Genomic DNA, 26,917 nt, shown 5'->3' with positions numbered 1-26,917 from the left:
CGCCTGGCTAGATTCTGTCTCAATTTAAGGACAGGGCCAAGTGTGGTGGCGCACACCTTAACCCCAGAACTTGGGAGGCAAGAGATAAGAGCATCACTGTGAGTTCGAGGCCATCTGGGACTACAGAGAGTTTCAGGACAGCCTGGTCTAGAGTGAGACTCTTACCTCAAATAAATTGATTAATTCTTAAAAAAAATGTTCTGTATGGATGACAGAGTTTTCTGGTTTTTTAAAGACAACTAAGGAGATGTGGAAGTACTTAGCAGGGGTTCAATTGAAGGGCAATGGGAAGGAGGGGACAAAGGTTATAGCAGGAAATTTTACATATGTGTTCTCTGAAACCAACTTAGTGACTGCTAAATTTAACTGTTTTCTTTAGTCAATGTGTGAATTATCAGATGAGGTGCTGTAATGAGGTCCAGTGTCACACAAGTAAGACCACCGACTCACAGAATACAAGGCCAAGTTTTAATGGGCAAGGACTAGGGCTGCACCCTAGAGGACGGATCTCTGAGTGCGGCCCCGAGGTGCTCGGGTAGGCAACTTTTAACTTGCAAAACCATAACCCAAGTGGGGGAGGGGTATCCTAAGAAACCTTCCAAGGGAGTTGTGCAAGCGAGGTTCGGCAAGAAAGCGATGTACAAGGGCAGCATTTTGGCGGCTGGCGGCTGGCGGTTGGCTCTAGTTCTGGGACCTGAGGCTGGAACAGTCCGCTTCCTAGGGTAGAGGTGAACTCACAGCAATCGGGGGCAAAGACTTTCAACATGGTGTCACTATGGCTTCTTGTTTCACCACAGCACAACTTACATTAGCTTTTCTGTGGTTTTCATGCATGAGGATTCGCACTTGGGTGAATTATCTGATGCTGGTGGAACTGGGACTTCACGTTAAAGGTTTTTCTTCATTCTTTACGTTCATGGGGCTTTTCAGTGGTGTGAGACCTGATGGGCGTTGAGCTGCAACCTGTAGAAGAAAGCCTGGCTGCAGTCTGCACACTCGTAGGGCTTCTCGCCCGTGTGGAACCGTTGGTGCACAGTGAGCTGGGACTTGCTATAGAAAGATTTGCTGCAGTCTGCACACTCGTAGGGCTTCTCGCCCGTGTGTGTTCTCTGATGCGTCACGAGCTGGGAGTTGGAGTAATAAGCTTTCCCACACACCCCACACGCGTAAGGCTTCCCCACCGAGTGAGTTCTCTGATGGAAACTGAAGTACGACTTGCTGTAGAAAGCTCTATCGCACTCTTTACATTCATAGGGCCTCTCCCCCGTGTGCATTCGTTGGTGCTCCGTGAGCTTCCCTTTGCGGGAGTAACTTCTCCCACATTGTCTACATTTGTAAGGCTTTTCACCTCTATGCCGTCTCTGGTGTTGAGTGAAGCCAGACTTATACTTAAAGCCTTTCCCGCACTCTTGACATTCATAATACATCTTATCCGCATGGGACCTCTGGTGCAGATTGAAATGCGATGAACGGTAGAAAGTTTTCCCGCACACGTCACACTCGTAGGTCATCTCTTTCTTGTGCATCTTCTGGTGGGCAGCAAGGTCTGACTGCCAGTAGAATGCTTTTCTGCATTCCTTGCACTGGTAGCGATTCTCGGTACTGTGAGTTCTTCTGTAATGCTTCGTGAGCGCCGTATGGCTATTCAGAGCTTTCCCACATTCCTTACACGTGTAAGACATCCCTTTCTGCCTCCGCGGGGACTTGTGATCAGATTTGTTCACACAGGCTTCACTTTTATGCGACTTTGTCCCTCGGTGGGTTTTCTGTCGAGCCATTAGTTCCTCCTTGAAACAGAAGAACAGGTTACATAACTCCCATGCGCACACTTCAGACTAGCACATGCTTTGCACAGCATTAGCTCCTTTTCCTTGTTTACATTTTTTATCTAATGTTTTTTTATACAATACATCATGATCATAGTTCCCTTACAACACCCTGCCCAAATCACCCCCTTCACTGAATCCCAACTTTCCAAAGAGTTTCTCTTCTGTATTGATACCATGTTTAAGTTTTTTTTTAAAGGCTGGAGAGATGGCTTAGCGGTTAAGGCATTTGCCTGCAAAGCCAAAGGACCCAGGAACAATTCCCCAGGACCCACATTAGCCAGACGCACAAGGGGGCACATGTGTCTGGAGTTCGTTAGCAGTGACTGCAAGCCCTGGTGTGCCCATTCTCTCCCTCTTTCTCTCCCCCTCCCTCCCTCTTTCTCTGTCAAATAAATAAATAAAAATAAAAATTATAACCAAAAAAAAAAAAAAGCCAGGCGTGGACGCCTTTAATCCCAGCACTCCGGAGGCAGAGGTAGGAAGAAGTGAATTCCAGGTCAGCCTGAGCTAGAGTGAGACCCTACCTTGAAAAACAAACAAACAAGCAAAAAATTGTGAGGTATTGTCTTAATGAAGCATTTCTCACAATTTCTATTCATATTTCTGTGTATATTTTATCATTTACTAAGCTTAGTCTTCTTACAGAATGCATCCCCACATCCACTACATTTGGTGGTTTGCTTTTTTGGCGGGGAGTATTCTGAGGTAAGGGTTCACTGAAGCCCAGGTTGACCTGGGTTTCACTCTATTCTCAGAGGACCTCAAACTCATGACAATACTCCTACCTCTGCCTCCCAAGTGCTGGGATGAAAGGCCTGCACCACTACGTTCGGCCTTTGGTGGCTTACTTTCTTACATGACCTATGTCTTAGACAAAATGCTTCCTCAATGAAGGCTGTCCCATGTTCATAAATCTACTAGAGATCTACAGAGTAACAAAACTTCTTTTATGTGTCAACTTAGTGCTTTTATTAAAACAGGTATCTATGGCAAAATATACTGAATTTAATATCATGATCTTTGAATCACAGTATGGAGACTCAGGGGGTTGGACAGAATTCCCAATCACATTACAATATTATGGTTTTTGTTTAGTCTTTTATGCTATGGGTAAATGCCACATCCTGCCATGGATTAAGTTACTAAAGACATATTTCTGAGTTGTTATCAGTCCTTATGTTTGAATTATAATTTGGACTTACATTAAAGGTTTTACCTCCCTACCTCGAAAAAAAAAACAAAACAAAACAAAAGTTTTGAGCTGAGCATGCTGGCACATGCCTTTAATCCCAGCACTCTGAAGGCAGAGGTAGGAGGATTTCATGAATTTGTGCCCACCCTGAGACTACAGAGTGAATTCTACATCAGCCTGAGCTAGAATGAGACCCTACCTCGAAAACCCCAGGGCTGGAGAGATGGCCTAGTGGTTAACTGCTTGCCTGTGGAGCCTAAGGACTCCAGTTCGATGCTCAACTCCCCAGGAACTACGTTAGCCAGATGCACAAAGGGGCACACTTCATTTGCAGTGGCTGGAGGCCCTGGTGCGCCCATTCTCTATCTGCCTCTTTCTCTATCACTCTCAAATAAATTTAAAAAATAAAAAAAAAAAACAGTGAAAACAAAAACAATAAAAGGTTTTACCTACTTGAACACTGTCTTCATATGAAGTATTGCTGGTGAATCCCAACTGCCACAAACATCTCTCTTGATTGTCCAGGCTCATCTTAATCACAGAATGTGCATCATACATACCTAAAAGAATATTAAAAGTATCATTCGTATTAATGTATTTTTATGAAATTCAAAAACAAAAATGAGGTTTAAAATAAAATGTAAACAAAACAAAAATGTAAGTTTTTAAAATAATATAATGGGACTTCCAGTTAAGATGGCAGTGTAGGAACCACGCCAAAGCAGCCTAGGGGAGAAAAAGTAAAAAAAAAAAAAAAAAAAAAAAAAAAGAACGCAGCAAAATACACTCTTCTAATAAAGAGTGAGGTGTATAAGAAATTAAAATGGCAGCAGACAGAGCTATAGCCAACCGTTTCCCTCCTCCCCCCTGTCCTGCCTCGCCTAGGGCTGTTAAAGGCTTAAATAAACAGGAAGTGCGATTTCCTGCGGTGGGTTGAAAAAAAATAAAAATAAAAATAAAATAAAATAAAATAAAATGGCAGCAGAGAAGCAGGAGAGATCCAGAGCATCCAGAGTCCACACAGGCAGGCAGAAGCGGCACCAGCAGCAGCAGCACCAGGTCCACAGGGCCACAGCCTCCAGGCTCAGCTTGAGCCGCAGGAAAAGCCAGGTGAGGGGATTTTCCACCCACACCAGAGCTCTTCCCAAACTCAAGAAATATAGAGAACCACAGTGAGCAATGGAGGAGCACATCACAACATAGAGGATCACATAGACCAGCAAGAGAACTAGAGCCACCATCCACAGCCGCCCCTCCCCCACCACCAGTGCAAGAGCCAGCAAGCACAGAAGGGAGATCACAGCACCCAGCACCGGTGGCCAGAGCAGCGATCCAATGACCCAGCCAGCCTACCTAAACCCACAGTGCACCACAGAGACCCAAGCAGGAGCGCAGCATAACTAAGACCAAAATCATCCCAAAAAGTAACTGGGGGGCTGGAGAGATGGCTTAGCAGTTAAGCGCTTGCCTGTGAATCCTAAGGACCCCGGTTCAATTCCCCAGGACCCACGTAAGCCAGATGCACAAGGGGGCGCATCATCTAGAGTTCACTTGCAGTGGCTGGAGGCCCTGGTGAGCCCATTCTCTCTCTCTCTCTCTCTCTCTCTGCCTCTTTCTCTGTCTCTCTCAGATAAATAAATAAATAAAAAATTTTTTAAAAAAAAAAGGTAATTGGGATTATATCAGGTCAGAACCCACCAAATAAGCCTGGTAGATAGGCCTGAACCAGAAGTGCTAATTGCACCTTCCATATCAGGGTAAATTATGTGTTAAATCTGATGGATGGTCAGATTAAATAAGCTATATTTTGGGCTTATTTGTTGCTTCTTGATTTATAGTGGCTCTGTTTCCTCTTCTGTTACATTAGGGAAGGGTCTCACTTGGTCACAAGCTGACTTGGAACCCTCAACAGACCAGAAATCTTAACCTTCTTGTTGTCAGGATTAAGGGTGTGGGGCACCACACACCCTAAGAGACAGTTAGAGGATTTGGTTGTCATAATACCTACTCTTGCATAAACACCCTGTGCTGTTTTTCATTGAAAGTGTACATTGTTTAGTTAAATTTTAGAATCTGCCTATATTTTGTTCCACTCAGCCTACTTCCATAGCAGGCAAACCCAACACCTAGGGTCACTTTTGATGATACTCTGGGAGTCTTGAGAGCCACACCTAGCACCTTAAGCTCCTACCCTGAAGATACATAACATAAGATTGATTGATACATCTAATAATACTGCAACTAACTAGAAAATCCAAGCATTAAATTAATCTAAGATGAAAAATATATATATTATAACACAAGAAACACCAAAAATCAAGACAATATAAATCCACCAAAAAGTATTAATGCATCAGAAATGACCTCTGGTGAGAATGAGTTAGAGGAAATGCCTGAGAAAGATTTCAAAAGAATGATTATAAATATGCTCAAAGAAGTCAAAGAAGAAATCAAAGGAATGAAAGATGAAATCAAAGGAATCAAAGAAGACACAGGGCACCAGTTTAATGACCTCTTTAGGTCAATAAAAGACATAAATAAGGAAATGGAAATAATAAAGAAAACCAATCAGAATTACTAGCAATGAAGAACACAGTTAATGAAATAAAAAATTGTAGAAAATCTCACCAGTAGAATGGATGAAGGAGAGGACGGAATATCTAAACAGGAAGACCAGGGGGCAGATCTAATACAGTCCAACAAACAGGAAGACAAATAAACAGGAAAGCATGAATGGGAATTTCAAAATATTCAGGACACCATGAAAAGATCAAACATAAGAATTCAGGGTACAGTAGAAGGAGAAGAATTTCACTCCAAAGACATAGTAGGCGTCTTCAACAAAATCATAGAAGAAAACTTCCCCCAAATTGTGAAAGAGGTGCCAATGCAGATACAGGAATCCTTTAGAACACCAACCAGACAAAACCTGGAGAGAACCTCTCCTCACCATATTATAATCAAACTACCAAACACACAAACCAAAGAAAAAATATTGAAAGCAGTTAGAGAGAAAAATCAAGTTACCTACAGAGGCAAACCCATCAGGATCATAGCAGATTACTCAACCCAAACATTAAAAGCCAGAAGGGCTGGTAGTGATGTATTCCAAGTTCTGAAAGATAACAACTGTCAACCAAGGTTACTTTATCCTACAAAGCTATCCATTCGAATAGATGGAGAAATAAAGACTTCACAACAAAAACAGGCTAAAGGAGTATTTGTAGACAAAACCAGCTCTACAGAAAATACTTGAAAGAATCCTCCATGCTGAAGAGAAAGAAAAGCACACATATAAGGAACCTGGAAAAAAACAAACAATACTCAAATACTAATTAACACAAGAGAGCAAAGGTAAAACAGGAAAAGCTACAAAAAATGGCAAAAATAAATACACACCTTTCAGTAATATCTCCTTTTTTTTTTTTTGATTTTTTGAGGTAGGGTCTCCATCTAGCCCAGGCTGACCTGGAACTCACTATGTAGTCTCAAAGTGGCCTCGACCTCATAGCAATCCTCCTACCTCTGCCTCCCGAGTGCTGGTATTAAAGGCGTGTACCACCACGGCCAGCTTAGTAATATCTCTTAATATCAACGGCCTCAATGTCCCAACCAAAAGACAAAGGTTTACAGACTGGGTAAAAAAGCAGGATCCTTCAATTTGTTGCATCTAAGAAACTCACCTTTCTACAAAGGATGGATACTATCTTAGCGTGAAAGGTTAGAAAATGGTGTTTCTAGCAAATGGGGCTAGAAAACAAGCAGGGGTTGCTATCCTAATATCTGACAAAGTAGACTCCAGTCCAACATTAGTTAAGAAAGATATATTGATGAAAGGCACACTCCAACAGGAGGACATTACAATCCTAAACATATATGCACCTAACATGGGGGCTCCCAAATTCATCAAACAAACACTAGTAGAACTAAGGTCACAGATAACACCAAACACAGTGGTAGTGGGTGACTTCAACAACCCACTCTCATCAATTGACAGGTCATCATGGGAAACAATAGACAGGCATCTGGGTTAAATGAGGTCATAGAAGAAATGGACCTAACAGATATATAAAAAAGGACCTTTCATCCAAATGCTGCAGAATATACATTCTTTTCAGCAGCACATGGAATAGTCTCTAAAATAGACCATATATGAGGACACAAAGCAAATCTTAACAAATATAGGAAAACTGATATAATACCTTGCATTCTATCTGACCACAATGGACTCAAACTACAAATCAATAGCAAGAAAAGCTGTAGAGCATACACAAAATCATGGAAACTAAACAATACACTACTAAATGATGAATGGGACAATGAACAAATCAAGAAGGAAATCAAAAAGTTCCTAACAGCCAAATGATAATGAGAACACAACATAACAAAACCTTTGGGACACAATGAAGGCAGTCCTAAGAGGTAAATTTATAGCTTTAAGTGCCTATATTAAGAAATTAGAAGCCGGGCGTGGTGGCGCACGCCTTTAATCCCAGCACTCGGGAGGCAGAGGTAGGAGGATCGCCGTGAGTTTGAGGCCACCCTGAGACTACATAGTGAATTCCAGGTCAGCCTGAGCCAGAGTGAGACCCTGCCTCGAAAAACCAAAAAAAAAAAAAAAAAAAAGAAATTAGATGGGCTGGAGAGATGGCTTAGCGGTTAGGCGCTTGCCTGTGAAGCCTAAGGACCCCAGTTCAAGGCTCAATTCCCCAGGACCCACGTTAGCCAGATGCACAAGGGGGCGCACGTGACTGGAGTTCATTTGCAGTGGCTGGAAGCCCTGGCGCGCCCATTCTCTATCTCTCTAACTGCCTCTTTCTCCGTCTGTCACTCTCAAATAAATAAATAAACAAAAAAATTTTAAAAAGAAAAAGAAATTAGAAAGGTCACAAGTAAACGACCTAATGCTTCACCTTAAAGCCTTGGAAAAAGAAGAACAAGGCAAACCCTTAAAATCAGTAGATGGGAAGAAATAATAAACATTAGGGCTGAAATTAATGAATTAGAAACCATAAAAACAATCCCAAAAATCAATGAAACAAAGAGCTGGTTCTTTGAAAGGATAAACAAGATTGATAAACCCTTAGCAAATCTGACCAAAAGAAAGAAAGAAGAGACACAAATTAATAAAATTAGAGATGAAAAAGGCAACACGACAGATAACAGAGAAATTCAAAAATCATAGGGACATACTATAAAAAAATATACTCCACTAAGTATGAAAATCTGAAAGAAATGGATGATTTCCTTGATTTATATGACCTACCTAAATTAAATCAAAATGAGATTAATCACTTAAATAGACCTATAACAAACATGGAGATCCGAACAGTTATCAATAATCTCCCAACTAAAAAAAGCCCAGGCCCGGATGGATTCACTGCTGAATTTTACCAGACCTTCAGGGAAGAACTAACACTATTGCTTCTTAAGCTTTTCCATAAAATAGAAAAAGAAGGAATCCTACCAAACTCCTACAAAGCCAGCATCACCCTGATACCAAAACCAGGCAAAGAGAACAAAAAAAGAAAATTACAGACCAATCTCCCTCATGAACATAGATGCAAAAATTCTCAACAAAATATCGGCAAACAGAATACAAGAATATATCAGAAAGATCATTCACCCTGACCAAGTAGCCTTTATCCCAGAGATGCAGGGATGGTTCAACATACACAAATTGATAAATGTAATACATTATATAAGTGGGCTGAAGGACAAAAATCACATGATCATCTCATTAGATACAGACAAAGCATTTGAAAAAATTCAACATTCCTTCATGATAAAAGTCCAACAGGCCGGCAGGTGGACCGGGAATGATCACCAAGACCCACAAAGTAGACCTGGGCCCAGGGGTCCCAGAGAAGAAAAAAAAGAAGATTGCAGTGGTCAAAGAACCCGAGACTCAGTACTCTGTCTTAAATAGTGACGATTATTTTTCTGACATTTCTCCTACAAGGCCCATATACCCCTCTGATAACGTGTGTCAGGGGTAGGTCTCCAAGATGTCTCTGGGCAAGAAAAAGGAGGACCACCATACCTCTTGTAAGGAGTTTTCAGAACCTAAGGCCCTGGTATGTGCCAGACTGACAGAGTCACTCAGTGCTAGAAACCAGGTCCTTGACCAGCTAGAATGTCTTAGTGGAGAGAAGAAAAAGAAAAGGAAGTCCTTATCCCTGACCCCAAACAGGGCAAGGAGGTGAGCGGAGCTGGCAAGAAACTCAAAAAGTACAAGAAGGAGAAAAAGACACAAGATGCCATAGCCTTCTCTACCAAGGACCCCTGGCTGTGTGAGGCTGGCGATGCTCTGTACGCAGCCTCAGTGGAGAAGGAGGAGGCTGAGGGGCAGGTAGCCTTGGGGCAGAAACGCAAGCAAGGTAGCCCCAGAGAGCACAGCTTGAAAAAGAAGAAGGCCCCCCAGGAGAGCGACACCCTCCAGGTTCACTCTAGGCACTGTAGGGCTGTAGAGACTAGCCCCAGGAGAGGAAGGAAGAAGCAGCCGGTCGAAGCTGGGGTTCTAGACTACATCTCAATAGGAGACAGCCTGAAATCTCCAGGGAAGAAGAAGGGGAAGTCCAAGAAAAAGGAAGAACAGCCAGTTGGTGAGGAGCTGGCAGTGAAAACAAAGAAAAAGAAGAAGAGGAAAGAGCACAGAGTAGCAGAAGTTCCCTTGGAGGAGGAGGAGGTGTCTGATGCAGACTTGGAGGTGGTGCTGGAAAAGAAGGCAACATGGATGAAACCTACATAGACCAGGTGAGGCGAAAGGCCTTGCAAGAAGAGATTGAGCAGGAGTCTGGCAAGACAGAAGCTTCAGAACCCAGGAAGTGGACAGGAATCCAGTTTGGTCAGTGGGATACTGCTGGATTTGAAAATGAACAGAAACTGAAATTTCTCAAACTGATGGGTGGCTTTAAGCATCTTTCCCCTTCATTCAACCGCCCCCCCCCCCACCACATGACTGGGAGACCCAACATGGCCCTCAGCAAGAAGGCCGCAGACACACTACAGCAGAACTTGCAGCAGGACTACGACCGAGCCATGAGCTGGAAATACAGCCGTGGAGCTGGCCTTGGATTCTCCACCACCACAAACAAACCCTTCTGTATTGATAGGAATGCCTCCAAGTCTGTTAAGTTTGATGATTAAATTCTAGGGCCTTGCCTCCCCAAGCAACCCAAATTGTGGATTGTTTGATTTTGTAGATGAAAGCCAATTGGGAAGTTGTCTTGAGTTAAACAAGAAGAATAAGGAAACTCATGATGGGTTTTGGACTAATGGATAGGATGGCTTGTGTGTCAGGACTAGGCTATGTGTGGCTAAAACTTCTATTTTCTGTGTTAGGTGTTCAAACCCTGCTTGGTGTGTAAGTAACAGTAGCTAACATCTGTTAGGTTTTAGCATGTACAGAGCACATACTCAAGGGTTTTCTTTGCATCAGTGTAAATAATCATGATTATGAAATGGATGCTATTCTTATCTCCATCTTATAGATGTGGCAACTGAAGTTCAGGGATAAAGTAATAAAACTGTCCAGGGTCACCTAGCAATAAGTGCCACCATGTGCCCTACATTACTGCTCATTCCTAAAAGTCCCTTCTAGAGACTTTGAACCCAAATACTTGATGGGGATTAGCGTACGGAGGGATCAAACTTTATCCATATCTAAATAATGGAAAATGGAATTAAAGCTATGTGGGGAACAGCAAGCTTTCTTTCCTTCCCTGGTCCAGAGGTGGTTAGGTGCTCCAATATCCCTGATACACAGTGCTTCTCTGGGCTACCCTGACTTTCTAGCTGGTGTTCTTTCTCCTGAGTTGGGCTTGACTTGGCATTTCTGCATTGACTGGTAATGAACGAGGCATTTAGGACAGCAATTAGTACAGATAAACTAATGGCAAATCCGTGCTGCTTTGTGGTTGCCAGAAAAGGCATCCTCTGTGGAAGCCACGTGGAGGCCTGGCCTGCAGGGTGATAGAGGAAGGTGCTCATCAGCTGAAGAGGCATGAGCTCCGTGGAAAGCTGCAGAGCGCTTCCGGGTATGAGGACCCATGACTGCCTTTTCATGCACTTTGGTTTTGCTGCTTCACCTAGATGTTCAGATAGAGGCATTTCCCTGTCACTTGGCCTGACACATAGCCATCCCAGCACAGGCAGGCCTAAGATCTCACAGCAGGAAATCCTGGCCAGGGGACACAGTAGAGTGATCACCAAGGACCATCTCCTTCCTGCTCTGTTCTTGGCACTGGCTTCATCCAGCTGCTGGGAAGATGGTGGAGGCAATTTACAAGCACCATATAAGGACATTTCAGAGAAGGGAGAAAACCCCTTTTGTGCTCAAAGAAACTTCCAGAAGCTCCTTGAAAGACCTCTTCGGGTTTGTATACTTGTTTCTAAATCAGCCCCCTTGGGAAGGAAGAGTCCTCCCAGGCCAGCCAGGAAGAGGGTATGGCATTCGGTACTGCCCCATGGATACCAAATGGGCAGCACCTGACCTCCCTGTCCTCTAGCCTGCAGGCACTGCCCAGGTCAGGTCCTGCAAGTTTAAGCCTCCTCTTTCAAGGTGAACTTGGCCTCTCCTAGAGTTAAATAAGAGGCAGTCTTACCTCCCAGTAGGCAGAGGTCTGTATTTGAATTAGTTTCAGTGGTCAACTTGTGACAGGAATTAATCTCTTCTGCCCTTGATCAACTACTTGGTACACGAGGGAACAAGATGCTTCACTCCTGTAGTTTTTTTTTTGTTTTGTTTTTTTTCCCCTCCAGGTAGGGTTTCATTCTAGCCCAGGCTGACCTGGAATTCACTATTGTAGTCTCAGGGTGGCCTTGAATTCATGATGATCCTCCTACCTCTGCCTCCCGAGTGCTGGGATTAAAGGTGTGCACCACCACATCCAGGTCTCATACACTCATATAAATGAATATTTTTAAAAATTAAAAAAAAAAAGTCCAACAGAGACTGGGAATAGAAGTAACATATCTCAATATAATAAAGGCTATTTATGACAAACCTACAGCCAACACATTACTAAATGGGGAAAAACTGGAAACTTTTCCATTAAAATCAGGAACAAGACAAGGGTGTCCACTGTCCCCACTTTTATTTAATATAGTGCTGGAAGTCTTAGCCATAGCAATAAGGCAAGAGACACACATAAAAGGGATACAAATTGGAAAGGAAGAGATCAAGTTATCATCATTTGTAGATGACATGATTCTGTACATAAAGGATGTTATAGACTATCAGCAAACTGTTAGAGCTGATAAACACCTACAGCCATGTAGCAGGATACAAAATAAATACACAAAAATCAGTAGCCTTCCTATATGCTAACAACAAACACAAAAACATGTAATATAAGATGATGAGGCAGACTTCTATCCATGTTCATATACATGACATGGTTTATTAATATGGTGTTGAGTAATACTGCTTTTTTTAAAATTTTTATTTATTTATTGGAAAGTGACAGACAGAGAAAGAGGCAGATAGAGAGAGAGAGAATGAGTGAGCCAGGACCTCCAGCCACTGCAAAAGAACTTCAGACGTGTGCGCCCCCTTGTGCATCTGGCTTATGTGGGTCCTGGGGAAGCAAGCCTCGAACCGGGGTCCTTAGGCTTCACAGGCAAACGCTTAACCACTAAGCCATCTCTCCAGGCCTGCTTTTTTTTTTTTTTTTTTTTTTTTTTGAGGTAGGGGCTCACTCTAGCCCAATCTGATCTGGAATTCACTCTGTAGTTTCAGGCTGGCCTCAAACATAAAGTGGATCTCCTACCTCTGCCTCTTGAGTCCTGGAATTAAAAGGTGACTGCCACCTTGTCTGGCTCGATTCTGCATATAATATTTTTATACATAGCTCATGTTTATTCATGAATCCAGTGATGTACCCACAGGTTGATACAGTATCTTGGCTATTATAAAATAATCCTGAATAAACAGTGCTATTTTCCAATGAAATTTAAATTTATTTTTTTTATTTGTGTTTATTTGAGAGGGAGAGAGAATGGGCATGTCAGGGCCTCCACCCACTGCAAACGAACTCCAGATGCATGCCCCCTCTCAAGCATATGGCTTTACCTGGGTACTAGGGAACTGAACCTGGGTCTTTTGGCTTTGCTGGAAAGCATCTTAATAACTAAGCCATCTCTACAGCCTGCAATGAACTTTTAAAAAAATTTTTATTTTATTTTGTTTGAAAGAGAGAGAGGGGAAGAAAGGCAGATAAGACAGAATGGGCACACCAGGGCCTTCAGCCACTGCAAACAAACTCCAGACGCATGTGCTACCTTGTGCATCTGGATTACGTGAGTCCTGGGGAATCGAATCTGGGTCCTTTCGCTTTGCAGGCAAGAGCCTTAACCACTAAGCCATTTCGCCAGCCCTGAACTTTTTTTTTAACAACTTTTTCCTTCCAAGATTTCAACTGTTTTCTGTTTTGTTTTGGTTTGGCAGGGTCTCACCCTAGCTCAGGATGACCTGGAATTCACCACATAGTCTCAGGGTGGCCTCGAACTCATGGCGATCTGCCTACCTCTGCCTCCCAAGAGCTGGAATTAAAGGCGTGCACCACCACACCCAGCTCACCCATATTTTTATTCAGTATCTCTCTTCACCCAACTTACCACCTAAGATAATCAATTTCTCATGGAAACTTTAAATTGACTCTTCAAGTCATCAATTTACTTGAGTAATCTTTCAGGTCAGTGACCATTACAAAACTTTTACTTTAGAATGTTGTGCCTTGCATTTCTTCTAATTCCACACCTACTGAATCAATTATTGAAGAGCAATCACCTATGGGAAGAGTAACAACCTTTTGTCTATTTTGGCATATTTATTTTGTTTACAAACTTATATTGGTGTAAGTAGGAATCTCCTTGTATTTTATTCAAGATCTTCTCATAGGGACCTTCATGGCCTAAGTCCTCAGCACCGCTCAGGAAGAGAAAGTGAGCTCCCTCCCCTTCACAGCAACACCACCAAAATGAAGCAGATACAGAAATGAAACACAGCCAGCGCGGCGGCACACGCCTTTAATCCCAGAGCTTGGGAGTCAGAAGTAGGAGGATCGCTGTGAGTTCAAGGCCAGCCTAAGACTACAAAGTGAATTGCAGGTTAGCCAGGGTTGGAGAGAGACCCTACCATGACAGAGGTGTGCACCACCACACTTGACTATTTTCTTCCTCTATTTCTGGTAAATATCCTTTGTGGCTCTTATCTCAGCATATGTTCACTATACGTTTGCTTCACTTGACCCTGTCTGAATGTAATATCTTTTAGAAGAGATATTATTATTATTTGTGTTATCGCTATTGGTATTATGCCACTTACAAAGACAACTGCCTATATATAAAGCAATCAAAGAGCAAGCACTAAAATAATATGTGAAAAAGGCCTATGTCATGGTATTAAACAAGTGAGAAGATGGACAACATGGGCTGAAGGGATGGATTAGTGGTTAAGGCATTTGCCTACAAAGCCAAAGGACCCAGGTTTGATTCCCCAGGACCCATGTAAGCCAGATGCACAAGGGGCATATGCGTCTGGAGTTCGTTTGCAGTGACTGGAGGCCCTAGCATGCCCATTCTCTCCCTCTCTCTCCCTCTCTCTCCCTCCCTCCCTCCCTCCCCCTCTCTCTCTCTCTCTCTCTCTCTCTCTCTCTCTCTCCCTCCCTCCCTCCCTCCCTCTTTCTCTGTCAAACAAATAAATAAATATTTTAAAAAAAAGATGGACAACTGCAACTAGGTAAAGACATAAGCAACAAAAATAGCTATTAAGATTCAGACAGAGACTGAATTTTGGGAAAAATCTAAGAAAATATACAACAACAAAAACATGGAAAGGGGGCTGCAGGTATGGCATAGCAGTTAAGGCGGTTGCCTGCAAAGCCAAAGGATCCAAGTTCGATTCCCCAGGACCCATGTTAGCCAGATGCACAGGGTGGCACATGCATCTGGAGTTTGTTTGCAGTGGCTGGAGGCCCTGGTGCACCCATTTTCTCTCTCTCCCTCTTTCTCTCTGTCAAATAAAAATAAAATAAAATAAAAATAAATAAAATGTTTTTTAAAAACATGGAAAGGGATAAACTTGAAGAAGTCTCTTTAGAAATTACAAAAACAATAAGTAAATAAGTGTCTATACCATAAGACCAACTGTTTTCACAACCAGGATTGGATCAAAGTCACTTTAAAGAAAACAAAACAGCACAATGTGATCAATATCTGATGAAACCTCTCCTCACCAACCTCATGTATCAGGTACTTTCTCACTGTTATGAACAGATACGTGACCAGAAGACACTTAGAGACAGAAAACTTATTTGGGGGCTGGAGAGATGGCTTAGTGGTTAAGGTGCTTGCCTGTGAAGCCAAAGGACCCAGATTCGATTCCCCAGGACCCATGTAAGCCAAATGCACAAGAGGGTGCAAACATCTGGAATTTGTCTGCAGTGACTAGCAGACCTAATGCACTCATTCTCTCTATCTGCCTTTTTCTCTCTCCCCACATCTCTCAAAAAAAATAAATGAATGCCAAATGTTTAAAAAAAAATCAGAGGGGCTAGAGAGATGGCTTAGTGGTTAAAGCACTCGCCTGCGAAGCCTATGGACCCAGGTTCAATTCTCCAGGTCCCACATAACCCATATGCACAAAGTGGTGCATGCATCTGGAGTTCATTTGCAGTGGGTAGAGGCCCAGGCACGCCCATTCTCTCGCTCTAATAAATAAATAAATAATAATAAATCAGAAAAAAAAATTTAATAAAATTTATTTGGGCTTGTACTTTTGAGGGGAAGTTGCATCATGGCAGAGAAGATGTAACGGGCAGGAACAGGAAAGCAGCATCACTTTGGAAGGTAGGAAGCAAAGAACAAGCAGCAAGCAGGATTGGGTACTGGCCCACCCCCACTGACCCACTTCCTCCAGCAAGAGTCCCTTTTTAAATGCCCGAAGCACTCCTAAGCAGCACCATGTTGGTAGGCCCAATGATCTGCACACATGAGCCTATGGGTGGGGTTTTACATTCAGACCACAACACACCCCTTGCCCAGAACGCACTCACTGACCTGAGATGCTCTGGATTAAGGGCTCAGATACGGTCTGTGAATCACATCCAAGCTCCAACTTCAAGATCAACTCGGGTTTCTTCTTGCAGTACCCTGTAAGTCAGAAATAATACCCAAAACTGTCAAAGTGGGACATCAGGTCCACTGACTAAAGACCACAACGGTCCATTTCCAGAATGGTGTTCAGCTCAGTGAAGAAGAAATTGCCATTTAGAGGGAGTTTACATGCTCATTCTTCACGGACTGCAGTATTTCCCTCATTTGGCAGCAAACTGCATGACAAATAATCAACATAAATATTTTAAGAAAGTTTAAGTAAACTGAAAAAGGCATAAGGAGAGAAAACAATGAAATGATACTTCGGACATATTTAACCAGAAGAAGGTGGTCATAAAAAAGAATCAGCCAGAAATTTTACATGAGATGATCTCAATTCATCAAAGAAGAGAAAGTAAAAAGCAAACAAATGAAGCCAGACGTGGTAGCACACGCCTTTAATCCCACCACTCTCTCCGAGGCAGAGGTAGGTGGATCACTGTGAGTTCAAGTCACCCTGGGCTAGAGTGAGACCCTGAAAGACCTGGAAACCAGACTGGCGCCTTGACAGGCATCAGTAAGGCACTGCCCCAGCTAGGCCTAAGTTTCAAATTCCCACTTAGGCAGAGGACCTGAGTCAGCCCCTCGACATGTCCAGGTATGCCCAGGACTTGCCCAAGACTTGTCCCTTCTGCCTCTCAATCAAAAGAATACAAGTACAGTTACCGTTTAAACCAACCAATCACATAACCGCCCCCTACTTCTTTGTTCAAATCCCTATAAAAGTGCTGGATGGATCCATTGTGCTGGTGAAGTCAAGAGTCAGGAAGGAAGGACGGAAGGACGGAAGGAAGGAAGGAAGGAAGGAAGGAAGGCAGGCAAACATAGTTGAAGTGAGCAAGGAGAGAGAGAAAAAAATTGTTAGCACAAACACTAATTCTTTGAAATTAATCCAACTAGCTTAAAAAGTTAAAAACATATAAGGAATAATGATCCTTTCTATGATGCACCACCATTAAGAATGCAAGTGGGGGGCTGGAGAGATGGCTTAGCGGTTAAGCGCTTGCCTGTGAAGCCTAAGGACCCCGGTTCGAGGCTCGGTTCCCCAGGTCCCACGTTAGCCAGATGCACAAGGGGGCGCACGCGTCTGGAGTTCGTTTGCAGAGGCTGGAAGCCCTGGCGCGCCCATTCTCTCTCTCTCCCTCTATCTGTCTTTCTCTCTGTGTCTGTCACTCTCAAATAAATAAATAAATAAAATTATTTAAAAAAAAAAAAAAAAGAATGCAAGTGGGCCAGGCGTGGTGGCGCACACCTTTACTCCCAGCACTCTAGAGGCAGAGGTAGGAGGATCGCTGTGAGTTCGAGGCCACCCTGAGACTCCATAGATAGTGAATTCCAGGTCAGCCTGGGCTGGTGAGACCGTACCTTTAAAAACCAAAAAAAAAAAAAAAAAAAAAGGAATGCAAGTGGTTATTTCCAAATCCAAAAATAATAACCATATATATATATATATATATAATATATATATACATACATACATATATATATGACATCATTATACTCTAATCATAAAGATGGCTTTCTATGAAATAGATCTTGAGGCCAAAAGTACACTGGACAGCCTCAAATGACACCCACTGACTCTATAGCACCAACCTTTGGCCCTGGCTATCCCTAGCACAGATTTTAAAAGGTACACTCTGGAAGGCTATTATGCAAAATATGGCATATTCCTCACTATCAAGGTTAAATGTTTTATATATATTTCTGATAACTTTAATACCTCATCTGCTTCACAAGCCATACAGGGACAGACTCAGACCACATCAGACTCTCCTGTGCCACTCAGTGAACGGTTCTGGGAGGAAATCTCAGCCAGCTCATGCTCAGATGGTCCCGAGACAATCCTACTCTGTCTTCATGGGCTCCCTCGAATGCTCCCCAAGGCTTAGAAGTCCACAAGAAGGGGAACCCTGAAGGAGACCAATTTACTGTGTGCCCACTTCTCATTAACTCCTTCTTTTTCCTCAACATTTTCTTCCAAGGCCCGTTTGGGGGCTGAACAGTCACATATCCTCTCAGCACTTTGAACATGGGCACTTGTAGTAACCACTGCCCATTGGGAAGCCTCTCTGACAGAAGCTGAGAGCTGTCTACAGCCACAGACATAAATATTTACATGTTATGTTGACATCCTTTTGTCTATGTTCTGAAGAGCCATCATCATGTATTTCATAGTGACTTTACTAATTCATCTTCCCATCATCTATGTTTTTTTCCTCCCCCTGAGGTAGAGTCTTACTTGAGCTGAGGCTGACCTGGAATTCACACTGTAGTCTTCAGGGTGACCTCATACTCATGGCAATCCTCCCATCTATATTTTTTAAGCATTTATTTTGTCTCTACAGTCATGACTTGCTGTGAATTTGGCATTTCTGTCATGATCAGTGTTGGTAAACATCTGTTCATATACTCGTGGGCCATGTATGTGTGTGTCATATTTGGAAAATATCTATTCAGGTTATTTGTACAGATTTAAGCAGATCATCTGTTTTTCTGCTAAACAGATGCTTAAAGTCTTTATTCTGGTATTGAGTCTCGTTGAATAAAGTTTCCTAGCATATCCTATTGCTCGTTTGCTTCTCTGTACAAAGTTTTAGTTTGGTTTTGGTTGTTTGTTTGTTTTTTTTTTTTTTTTTTTTTATTTTTTTTATTTTTTTTTATTTATTTGAGAGTGACAGACACAGAGAGAAAGACAGATAGAGGGAGAGAGAGAGAATGGGCGCGCCAGGGCTTCCAGCCTCTGCAAACGAACTCCAGACGCGTGCGCCCCCTTGTGCATCTGGCTAACGTGGGACCTGGGGAACCGAGCCTCGAACCGGGGTCCTTAGGCTTCACAGGCAAGCGCTTAACCGCTAAGCCATCTCTCCAGCCCCTGTTTTTTTTTTTTTAACATATATTGATCATCTCTGTGTCTATCACTGACCCCAGAAGATTCCTGTGTATTCTAGATACTTCAGCATTTTAAGTCTTAGATCTGACCAGTTTTGAGATGATTGCTTTTTTTTGTATGTACAATTCTGTTTTTTCTTAAAGATTAGTTTTTACTTATGGGCATGTCAGGGCCTCTAGCCACTGCAAACAAACTCTAGACGCATGGGCCATTATGTGCATCTGGCTTATGTAGGACCTGGAGAATTGAACCTGGGCTTCGCAGGCAAGCACCTTAATAGCTATGCCATCTCTCCAGCCCTACAATTCTCTTATTGTACACGTCACAATATATGGCAAATGATGATATATCTAACCATAAGATGAATATTGTTACACAAAAACATCCAACTTTGTCCCCAACCACAGATTAAACAAGCTACTGTCATCTAATGGCTGTGTTTACTGTGGTGCATCCTGATTGAGCTGATTTCTGTTTATCATACAAAACAGGGGTCTAAAAAACAATAACAAAATAAAATAAAAGAGGGTCTAGTACCTTTATCCATATTTCCCAGTACAGTTTTTTTTTATTCTGAGTCCAAATTACAAATTATTAGGTTTATTTAGGAAACAATCATGAGTTATGAGATCTCCTTCACATAAAGACAGAGAGAATGACGAAACAGTGAAGGACTCAGATATCAAAGATCATCATCTATGTAACAAAACAAGGCACCCCAAAGCAAGCACAGGCAGAGGGCAAGCAGGAAGCCAACCAGACTGAGACAAGAGCTCTATGTTCCCCACCCTGGCTGGAAAGAGAGAGGCGCTTATGTGCCAACATCTCATCTACAGCCTATGGTAGCGTTTGCATTTACCCCTGAACCCAGCAAGGTTCTGCCTACTGCTGAAGGTTCCACAACATTCCCAAATAGTGCCACTGATTGGGACTTAAGTATTCAAACACATGAATTTATAGGATAGCATTTACATTCAAACCACCACAAACCATGACTCCTTCCTACAACCTGAATATAGTATTTAAAAGATAAAAATTGGGCTGGAGAGATGGCTTAGCGGTTAAGCGCTTGCCTGTGAAGCCTAAGGACCCTGGTTCGAGGCTCGGTTCCCCAGGTCCCACGTTAGCCAGATGCACAAGGAGGCGCACGCGTCTGGAGTTCGTTTGCAGAGGCTGGAGGCCCTGGCGCGTCCATTCTCTCTCTCCCTCTACCTGTCTTTCTCTCTGTGTCTGTCGCTCTCAAATAAATAAAAAAAATATTTAAAAAAAAGATAAAAATTGAGTAAGGTGGGGATTTTTGGTGGTATAGTTGAGTCACCTGTGACGTGAAGCCCAATAAACTAATTTATTCACCAAACTGAAGCTTTCTTTTGCGCTATCAACTACATCCATATTTGTGGTGAATAGATGTTTCTGCTACAACTGCCCAAGAAAGTCACAAGCAAGCAACTATGTGAGGCACAAGGAGACAAATCTTTGCGTGTTTTTAGCACACATACAAGATTAAGAATGACCTCTGGAGCAGTTACGTTCTCATGGCTGGGATGAAAAACCCAACTGAAATCAGTGTAAGGGAAGAAAGGGTTAACTTCGCACTTACAGTTTCAAGACAAAGTTTCGTTATCACAACTGGTTCACGTCTTCAGACATCAGAACCAGCAGCAAGAGCAGCAGAGCTAGTTCTGAACACCCAGTGTATTAGAGTAATTAACTCAAGGCCCACCCAGTGACATAACTCCTGCAGTAAGACTTCCCTCCTAAAGGCTCTATTAGCTGGGAACTAACAAGCTTGGTCATAACACCTGAGGCTGTGGGAACATTGTACATTCAAACCACCACAACCTTAAAGAAGCAAAATAAACCAATGGCTACTAGAGAGTGGAAACGGATAAGGGAGAAGACAGACAAAGGATGGACTTTATTTAATAGGGTGCACATGGAAGGAAGAACCAACATTTTACTTTATAAAATGCCATAGAAAATATAAGGTTGATAACAATTAACTGAGTATTTCAAAACAGCCATCAAAGGGAAAGTGAATAGTCCCAATGTAAGCAAGTAATATAGGTCTGTGCTGACAGACCTGCCAATCACATTGCTGCCATCTTTACTCTGTATGTCCACAGTGCTCCAGTACTAAGTACCAATCATTTAATATGTATAATAGTAAAACAGTATTAAAAGCTAGCAATAAGCCAAGCATGGTGGGACATGCCTTTGATCCCAGCAATGGGAGGCAGAGGCAGAGGTAGGAGGATCACTGAGTTCAAGGCCACCCTGAGACTACATAGTCAATTCCAGGTCAGTCTGGACTACAGCGAGACCCCAACAAAAACAAAAGAAAAAAAAAAACACCTATACTGGTAATGACAAGGAAAAGAATTGCCATTGAGGGCTAGAAGGTTAAACTTACCCAAAAACACTAGGCTGTTGAAGTTCTCCAGCATCACGTCCCTGTAGAGGGTCCTCTGAGCAGCGTCCAGGATCTGCCACTCCTGCCAGGTGAAGTCCACGGCAACGTCCTCAAATGACACCAGCCCCTATAATGCAAAATTTCTCCTCAACCAGGCCTTAGCCTTGAGAACAGAAAACAGCAGCTCATTCTTCTATGTGTGTGGGTGGTCTACCAGTGTCTTAGAAGAGGTACAGCTAGATTCTTATATTGCATCATGGAAGAAAGAAAAATCAATACAAATGCCTTTCCAGTGTGTTGATGCTGTGATTCACGAAAATTATGATTAAGAGTTTTATAAGGAATTACAAGAGAGAAACAGAACCTGTATACATACATATATGTGTGTGTGTGTGTGTGTGTGTGTATGTATATGTATATGTGTGTGTGTGTGTGTGTGTGTGTATGAGGATTTTGTTATTAAGAATAAAAGGGGGCTGGAGAGATGGCTTAGTGGTTAAGCGCTTGCCTGTGAAGCCTAAGGACCCCGGTTCAAGGCTCAATTCCCCAGGACCCACATTAGCCAGATGTACAAGGGGGCGCACATGTTTGGAGTTCGTTTGCAGCGGCTGGAGGCCCTGGTGCGGCCATTTTCTCTCTCTCTATCTGCCTCTTTCTCTCTCTGTCTGTTGCTCTCAAATAAATAAATAAAAATGAACAAAAGAAATTTTAAAAAAAAAGAATAAAAGGAAAATTGCCGGGCATGGTGGCATACTCCTTTAATCCTAGTACTCGGGAAGCAGAGGTAGGAGGATCGCTGTGAGTTCGAGGCCACCCAGAGACTACATGATTAATTTCAGGTCAGCCTGAGCCAGGGTGAGACCCTACCTCGGAAAATAAATAAATAAATAAAAGAATAAAAAGAAAGTCAGATGTGGTAGCACACACCTTTAATTTCAGCACTCTGGCGGCAGAGGTAAGAGGATTGTGTGAGTTCAAGGCCACCCTGAGACTACCTAGTGAATCCTAGGTCAGCCTGGGCCAGAGTGAAACGCTACCTTGAAAACAAACAACAACAAAAAAGAGTATGGCTGGAGATGGCTCAGTGACAAGACACCTGCCTGAGAAGCCAAAGGTCCCAGGTTTGATTCCCCAGGACCCACGTAAGCCAGATGCACAAAGTGGTGCATGGATCTGTAGTTCATTTGCAGCAGCTGGAGGTCCTAGCGTGCCCATTCTTTCTCTCTCTCAAATAAATACATAAAGTAAAAGGAAGGCAGGTGTAGTGGCTCACGCCTTTGATCTCAGCACTTGGGAGGCAGAGATAGGAGGATCACCGTGAGTTCAAGGCCACCCTGAGACTACAGAGTGAATTCCTGGTCTAGAGGGAAACCCTACTTCAAAAAAATAAAATAAAAATAAAAATAGACCTGTAAAGAATTAACAACTCAATCAAAACACACACCTAGGAGTGGTGGCTTGGCAATGTGGTACAGTGCAGGACCAGAAGATGCCAGGCCCTGAGTTCCCTTCCCAGCACCAATAACAGAATACCTTCCTAAACTGTAAAACATGACTCATGAAACTTATGGTGTCATATACCTGAATGTGGCGATCATGAAAAATTTGGAAACACAGAAATTTGGTTTCTGAACATTATATATATGTGTGTGTGTATATTCTGCAGAGTGGAGAAGCAGAGACTCAATCAGGGCTGCCACTGTGAGATAGGGCCATGAGCCTTGACTCTACACACCCCCTACCCTGTCAGCAGGGGGCTACAGCAGACAAGTCTTTGGGCCATGGAAATCCCAGCCTGTGCCTACATCAGTGTTCCAGGGACAGGAAACCAGGCAGGGGCCCAAACTGACTTGATCACTTTATTTGGGTGAGCTACCAACAGCCCGGCAAAACCACCTTCCCCTATAGGCCTGTCCCCCTTGGAAAGGCTTCCACAACAGACACTTGTGTTTCAGAATGTCATCTGCACCTGGCTTCTTTGTCACACTTCTTCTACCTTAAAGCAAGGTAGACAAAATGAAGACCCAAGACCCAGGAACACACATGAGATCAGCTAATCACTAAGCTGCGGGTTTCCCTGGACTCCAGATATGAGGGGTTAAAGGAGCTAGGGTTGGGGACCTGGGGAACAGTCAAGTTGGCAGAGACAGTGGGGAGCCAGGGTCAGTGTCCAGTGTGTATATGTAGGGCTTCCACCTCCCCTTCCCTGACTAGGGATGCTGGCCATACACTCCCAGGGCAGAAAGGTCCGCAGCACGCATGGAAATCTCTGCACCTGGACTGGACAGGACACCTGAGGACCTCAGACCCTGCACCAGTGTGCAGACACTTGCCTCCAGGACATACAGAGAGAGGCCCGCAGCCCAGGCTGGAAGTGCCCGCGTCCACCTGGACTGGACAGGACACCCGAGGTCCCCGGAGTCCCCTGACCACCCACCCCCAACCTCGTCATCACCCTGCATCAATGCGCAGACACTTGGTCCCAGGATATATATAGAGAGGCCTGCAGCCAGGGCCAGAAATTCCCTGCGTCCACCTGGACTGGACAGGACACCTGAGGACCCCGGAGTCCCCTGACTACCCACCCAAGTCCTCATCATCATCCTGCCTCAATGTGCAGACACTGGGCTCCAGGACAAAGAGAAAGCCTAGGCAGGAAGTGCCTGTGTCCACTCAGACTGTACAGAACACCTGAGCACCCCAGAGTCCCCTCACCATCCACCCCTGTCCTTATCACCTTGCATCAATGTGCAGACACTGGCTCCAGGACATAGAGAGAGGCCTGCAGCCCAGGCCAGAAGTGTCCGTGTCCACCCGGACTGGACAGTCTCCCAAGATGGAGTCATCAAGGACAAAAGAATGGTAACAGAGGCATAAGGAAGTGGATTGTACACATTCCTCAGGAAACCCCCAGTCATTATTGCCTCCTTGCCTAACAATGCCCCAGGTCCCTGCCCCCTTATCTGGTCACTGAAGAGCCCAAACCAAAGTAACGCCATTACAGGCTTTAAAGATATTAATAGGCCTAAGTTTCTGTTTCCCTACCGGCCCAAGTTACTGACACAGCACTTTGCAGCTACTGGAAAAACAAACTGCCCAGCAGCTGAACTAACTCTGTAACAGGCCAATCAGAAAGGACCAAGTAGACTTTATACATTCCTGTGGCTCTTGTGACTATAGATAAATTTGCTTAAACCTCGGCTACTATGTAGCCAATCAGCTTGTAACATGTATACTGTTGCTGAATGTCAACCAACCACGTTAGAAATTCCCCTTTTCTTTGTTTGAACCCAGTAAACACTTCTCCTTGGCGCCATTCAGGGCTCTTGGACAGACCCACTGCGTTGGTAAAGTCTGGAGCCTGAGCTTAAACCCGAAATAAAGCTCTTTGCTGTTGCATACGTGTCCCGCTCTCTTGATGGTCTTTGGGGACTCCGTGATCTGGGCATTAGAGTTGCAAGGCAGGATGGAAAATTTTAAAGTAAACTTTGTGAAGAAACGGTTGCTACAAAACATCTAGGGGTCAACCTGAACTGTATATTCCAGGAAGAAATGAAACAAAGATAGGCTGCGTGTGGCCCAAGATATGGGTTGGGTCAACCTGAACTTTTATGTCCCGGGAAGAAGAAAAACGAAAATACAGTTTCGAGAAAAACCAGAATGAGGAAATAGTTTCCCAGGCTTGACCAAGGACTTAAACTCTGGTTACGCAAAAATAAGATATGTTGACATAACTGTACCAGTAAAGTTGCAAGCTTTGCAAATACCCTTGTGAACCCGCCCCCTTCCCGCCCTTGCTAAAAACCCTATAAAAAGAAACACCCAATAAGGTTCGGGGTCCATTCCTCTGTCTCCTGCCTGAGACAGTGTTGGCCCCAGAGCTCTGGTTTCCCAAATAAAGCCTCATGCTTTTGCAGCAAGTATGGTCTCCCGCGTGTCTTTTGGGTGCGTGCTATTCCGAGACTTGAGTGAGGGTCTCCCTCTGGGGGTCTTTCAGAGTCACTGTTCTGGTCTCACACCCTAGCTATTTTAAATGGTTAATGTAATGATCTCTCCTAAAGGAAGTTTTCTGTTCAACTTAACAAACCAGTTATTTTTCCTTCCTCACCTTCCCCCAACTGAACAAGCCCTATCGAGCGAAAATTCAGGTCAGCTGTACTCTCTCGTGAGTCAGCTGTAACTGGTGCTTTTCCCAATAAAAGCTTGCATCGGGGCCAGAGAAATGACTTACTGGTTAAGGCGTTTGCCTGCAAAGCCAAAGGACCCAGGTTCAACTCCCCAGGACCCACGTAAGCCACATGCACAAGAGGGTGCACGCGTCTAGAGTTCGTCTGCAGTAGCTGGAGGCCCTGGCGCGCCCATTGTCTGTCTGTCTGTCTCTCTCTCTGTCTCTCTCTCTCTCTGTGGTGTCTCTGTGTGTGTGTGTGTGTCTCTCTCTCTCTGTGTCTCTGTCAAATAAATTTTTCAAAAAAGCTTTCATCTTTGCCCAGACAGGACACCCCTACAGCGGAGTGGACGCAGCCCCGAGACAGCGACAGCGACGACGCCCACGCCGCCCCGCCCCCCCCAGCTCCGGGACCGGGACGCCGCCGCCGCCGCGCTCACCATGGCTGGCTCCAGGGTCTCCGCGCACTCGTGCATCACCGGGAGAAACGAGTCCGGGTCGTCAGGACGACACGGAGGACACGGAACTTCCACAGGCCACGCGCGCTCGCCTGCCTCGGGGTCGGCCGAAACTGCACGGGCAGGAAGTTCCTGCCTCCCTCCGATTGGCCAGAGTCCCTGCCTCGCTCTCTGATTGGCCAGAGTTCCGCGTCATGCTCAGACGTCATTGGCTACTCGGCGGAGAGAGGTTTTTCTAAGGGAACGAGAACCATCTAGGACTTCAGCTCCGGGACCTGACTGGGGAGGGTTAGGGTCCCGCTCTCTTAGCCCGCCCTTCCCCCGAGGCACTTCTCGCAGCAGAGACCCCCCCCCCCACCCGCGGCTCCCAGGACAGGCCCCAGCAAAGCCCGCCCTTCGCTCTCGGTGCGCATGACCGCACCGCCCTCTGCACGTCCTCCAATTGGATAGACCCGCAGGGCCCGCCCTCTTGGAACCTGAGTGACAGCTGGGTGAAAGGAACCGGTTACAAGCAATTTAGTCCCCCACAGAGCTCCTCATTGGTCAGTGCTGTTTTCCAGGCTACGCTGACGTTTCCTGATTTCCTTGGAGGGTATCTGTTTGCTCAGGGACCTTTCAGGTGCGTCAACTTTGTCACCTCCGCAGATCTTCAGCAAGCTTGGCTTCGCGAGCACCTTTTTTAATTTTTCGGTCTTTTTTTATTAACAACTTCCATGATTATTAACAATTTCCATAGTAATGCCCTCCCTCCCCCCCCCACTTTCCCCTTTGAAACTCCACGGTCCATCATATCCCCCCCTCTCTCAATC

At 44.2% G+C, this 26,917-nt stretch overlaps 1 protein-coding gene and 1 pseudogene across 1 annotated transcript; one reads left to right on the top strand and one right to left on the bottom strand.

Moving 5' to 3' along the window:
* Positions 1 to 446: 446 nt before the first annotated feature.
* LOC123456359 (zinc finger protein 25-like) lies at positions 447 to 26,408 on the bottom strand. Its single transcript, XM_045139192.1, has 5 exons — positions 26,091 to 26,408; positions 21,486 to 21,612; positions 16,084 to 16,176; positions 3,475 to 3,581; positions 447 to 1,787 (listed from the first exon to the last, which is right to left on the bottom strand). Exons 1-5 carry the CDS (start codon positions 26,124 to 26,126, stop codon positions 927 to 929), a joined length of 1,224 nt encoding a protein of 407 aa, XP_044995127.1. The 5' UTR covers positions 26,127 to 26,408; the 3' UTR covers positions 447 to 926.
* LOC123456357 lies at positions 8,841 to 10,170 on the top strand (annotated as a pseudogene).
* Positions 26,409 to 26,917: the final 509 nt, after the last annotated feature.

The sequence above is a fragment of the Jaculus jaculus genome, chromosome 21 (assembly GCF_020740685.1).
Source record: "Jaculus jaculus isolate mJacJac1 chromosome 21, mJacJac1.mat.Y.cur, whole genome shotgun sequence".
Classification (NCBI taxonomy): domain Eukaryota; kingdom Metazoa; phylum Chordata; class Mammalia; order Rodentia; family Dipodidae; genus Jaculus; species Jaculus jaculus.
The sequence above is the reverse complement of the archived record's forward strand: the minus strand, read 5'-3'. Positions and strand labels throughout refer to the sequence as shown.